At 48.0% G+C, this 3,396-nt stretch overlaps 1 protein-coding gene across 1 annotated transcript; it reads right to left on the reverse strand.

Annotated features, from left to right (window-relative positions):
• Positions 1 to 985: 985 nt before the first annotated feature.
• On the reverse strand, positions 986 to 3,081 carry LOC144491750 (histone H2A). The gene has a single exon (XM_078209999.1). It carries the CDS (start codon positions 2,077 to 2,079, stop codon positions 1,699 to 1,701), a length of 381 nt encoding a protein of 126 aa, XP_078066125.1. The 5' UTR covers positions 2,080 to 3,081; the 3' UTR covers positions 986 to 1,698.
• Between the last annotated feature and the right edge of the window lie 315 nt (positions 3,082 to 3,396).

Here is a 3,396-nt window from a genome sequence, read left to right on the forward strand (position 1 = left end):
AGCTTTTTTGACAAAGTTTAAACATTGAAATTAAAGCCTACAAAAAAGGGAAAGTATACACCAAGAGAAATAAGTTTAAACTGTTACAGGCAACAAATAGGAAACTTCAAGAATCTGATAATTGACTTAACTCTGCACAGTAACTTCAGGGGAAAACATCGTATTTCCCCTCCTGTAACATGGTGACATCTGCATTTCAGCCGAGTCCACCTTTTTAACAGATAGATAGAATCACCATCTCCACTGTCACGAGAAACTACTCAACTTATTTTACCCCAGTATATCCAGACAATGGTTTGGTTTGATTTATTGTCACATGTATTAACATAGTGAAAAGTATTGTTTCTTGCACACTATGCAGACAAAGCATACCGTTCATAGAGAAGGAAAGGAGAGAGTGCAGGATGTAGTGTTACATCCATAGCTAGGGGTGTAGAGAAAGATCAACTTAATGCAAGGCAAGTCCATTCAAAAGTCTGATTGCAGCAGGGAAGAAGCTGTTCTCAGGTCGGTTAGTACGTGAGCTCAGACTTTTGTCTAAAACGTCAGCTCTTTTCTCTCCTTACAGATGCTGCCAGACCTGCTGAGATTTTCCAGCATTTTCTCTTTTGGTTCCAGACAACCAGGGACTTTGCCACTCTACAACCCCTCAACACACCAGCAGGAGCTGGGGGACGGTCTGTTCGTCCTGACCCCAAACTAAACACTATTGCTGCACTGGGACAGGTTCCTTCTCAGGTGGACACAAAGGATTCCCCAAGCTCTATTCGAAAATAACAGTCCACACAGGTCTGTGTGTCCTTGAAGGGCTTATTAAAGAGAGATGTCACTATCTTATTGCTGTCTGTGGGCTTTTACTGTCAAAAGTTGGCTCACAATTCACCAATAATTGGGACTTCAAGGTAGTGGAATTAATATTTGACCTTTTCCCAGCAGTCTCACTGAGCAAGCTCCCCCCACAGAAAAAATAGACTAAATCCAAACATCGCATTTCATAATTTTATTTCAATTCGCCCCCCCACAAACAAATAAAAGTTCCAAAACAGCGATTAAAGTGCTAAAACTACGGATACATTAAACATCTGATCCCCATGGTCAAAAACTGGGATAAAGATCCACTGAACAGCAAAACAAATCACAAATCAAAAGTCATTTTTTTTTCCCCTCAGGAACCAGTCTCCCGTTACCGGAAAGCCAAATAAAACCAGAGAGAGAGAGAGAGAGGAGAAAATGAATCTGAAACAGCAGCTCTCCAGCCTCGGGGACAGCGACCCGGCCATTGCTGGACTGAAAAACCAGAACAAAAACCCGAAAAGCAAACACAGCTGCTGCTCGGAATGCAAAATAAAGATTTCTCCAGAGCCTTCATCAATTTAAACTAACAGATCGGAACCATTTCCTGCCGACTCGGCAAATTACAAAGATAAATTGAACACACACACACACAAACACAAGATGGTCTATCCGGCAAGCGGAATCCACAAAACACAGCGGATTTTCTGAGCCCGAATCTTTAGTGACGGTTCCTGGATCTTTCAAACTCCTGCGATCGGTCACATCAACGTTACAATGAAATAAAGGTAGACCAAAGACTGGGTCCATTGGCTGCATTCAGATATCCCCCAAAATAATCCCCCCTCCCCCGCCAAAATAAAAATCAGAAATTGCTCCAAATCATTCAAAGCAAACCGCATTGCCTCATTTTTTGGAGGTCTGAGTCTTCTTCGGTAAGAGCACGGCCTGGATGTTGGGCAGGACGCCTCCCTGAGCGATGGTCACTCCTCCCAGCAGCTTGTTGAGCTCCTCGTCGTTCCTGATGGCGAGCTGGAGGTGGCGGGGGATGATGCGGGTCTTCTTGTTGTCCCGGGCCGCATTGCCGGCCAACTCCAGGATCTCCGCCGACAGGTACTCCAGGACGGCGGCCAGGTAGACGGGCGCCCCGGCTCCCACTCTCTCGGCGTAATTGCCTTTCCGCAGCAGACGGTGGACGCGGCCGACGGGGAACTGCAGGCCGGCCCGGGAGGATCGGGACTTGGCCTTGGCCCGGGCTTTGCCGCCGGTCTTACCGCGTCCAGACATCACAAATAGCGGCTCCGGGGATACAATAGAACAGCCGCCTGGATACAATGTAACGGAGCTGGATACAGTGTAACCGAATCCGGATACAGTGTCGCCGCCGATGGAACACTCAGCGCTTGTCAGTTTCAGCTACAATGTAACAAACAGCCGCCCGGCACTAACCCCGCCCCGCACTGGCTCCGCCTCGCTTCCTGGCTCCGCCCCGGCACTGGCCCCGCCCACACACCTCACCGCCTATTAATAACCCGCTCACGTCACAAACCCCACTGCCATTGGTCAGCTGCAGGCCAACTCTCTCTCCCATTGGAGGGCATTTGGATCCTTCATTTGCATATTACCGCAGATGCGAAGGCCTGATTGGATTGGGGAAGCCGGCTGCTGTCTGCTGAGGGTGCCGCTTCCATCATCCTCACCACCTGCTCCTGGTGTATCTGGGACACTACACCCCATCTACTTGTGTTCCCTGGTGTATTCTCACACCTCGCCTCTTTCTTTTATTCCCTGCACAGTCTCCTGCCCTGGAATCAAGTGTGAGCACAATGTTCTGTGGCACCCTGCAAGACGTGGCCGCAAAGTCTGGGGAACAAATGGTGGCAGGGGATTTGATTAGAGGCTGTGGCTGCAAACATTAATCCAGGATGGTGTGTTTCTCCTCCCTGGTAGCCAAGTTCCGCACACATGAGGACGGCCTAAACCGGGATCTTGGGTTCATGTCACACTATCTGTAACCCCCACAGCTTGCCCCCTGGACTTGCAGAATCTCACTGGCTGTCCTGTCTGGAGACAATACACATCTCTTTAACCTGTGCTTAATGCTCCCTCCACTCACATTGTCTGTATCTTTAAGACTTGATTGGTTGTAAAGATTCGCATTCTAATCAGTATTCTGTATGTTGATGTTGTGTCTCTGTATGCCCTGTTTGAGAGCAGATTTCCACTCCATCTGACGAAGGAGCAGCGCTCCGAAAGCGAATGGCATTTGCTCCCAAATAAACCTGTTTGGACTTTAACCTGGCGTTGTTAAAACTCTTACTGTGTTTACCCCAGTCCAACGCCGGCATCTCCACATCATCTCCTCCCTGGGCCAGGAATGTCACTTATTTGATAGGATGTGGGTGTCGCTGGCAATGTCTTTGATTTGATTTATTATTGTCACATGTATTAACATACAGTGAACATACTGTTTCTTGCGCGCTACACAAAGCATACCGTTCATAGAGAAGGAAAGGAGAGAGTGCAGAATGTAGTGTTACAGTCATAGCTAGGGTGTAGAGAAAGATCAACTGAATGCGAGGTAGGTCCATTCAAAAGTCTGAT

This window comes from Mustelus asterias, chromosome 3 (assembly GCF_964213995.1).
Source record: "Mustelus asterias chromosome 3, sMusAst1.hap1.1, whole genome shotgun sequence".
NCBI classification, from domain to species: domain Eukaryota; kingdom Metazoa; phylum Chordata; class Chondrichthyes; order Carcharhiniformes; family Triakidae; genus Mustelus; species Mustelus asterias.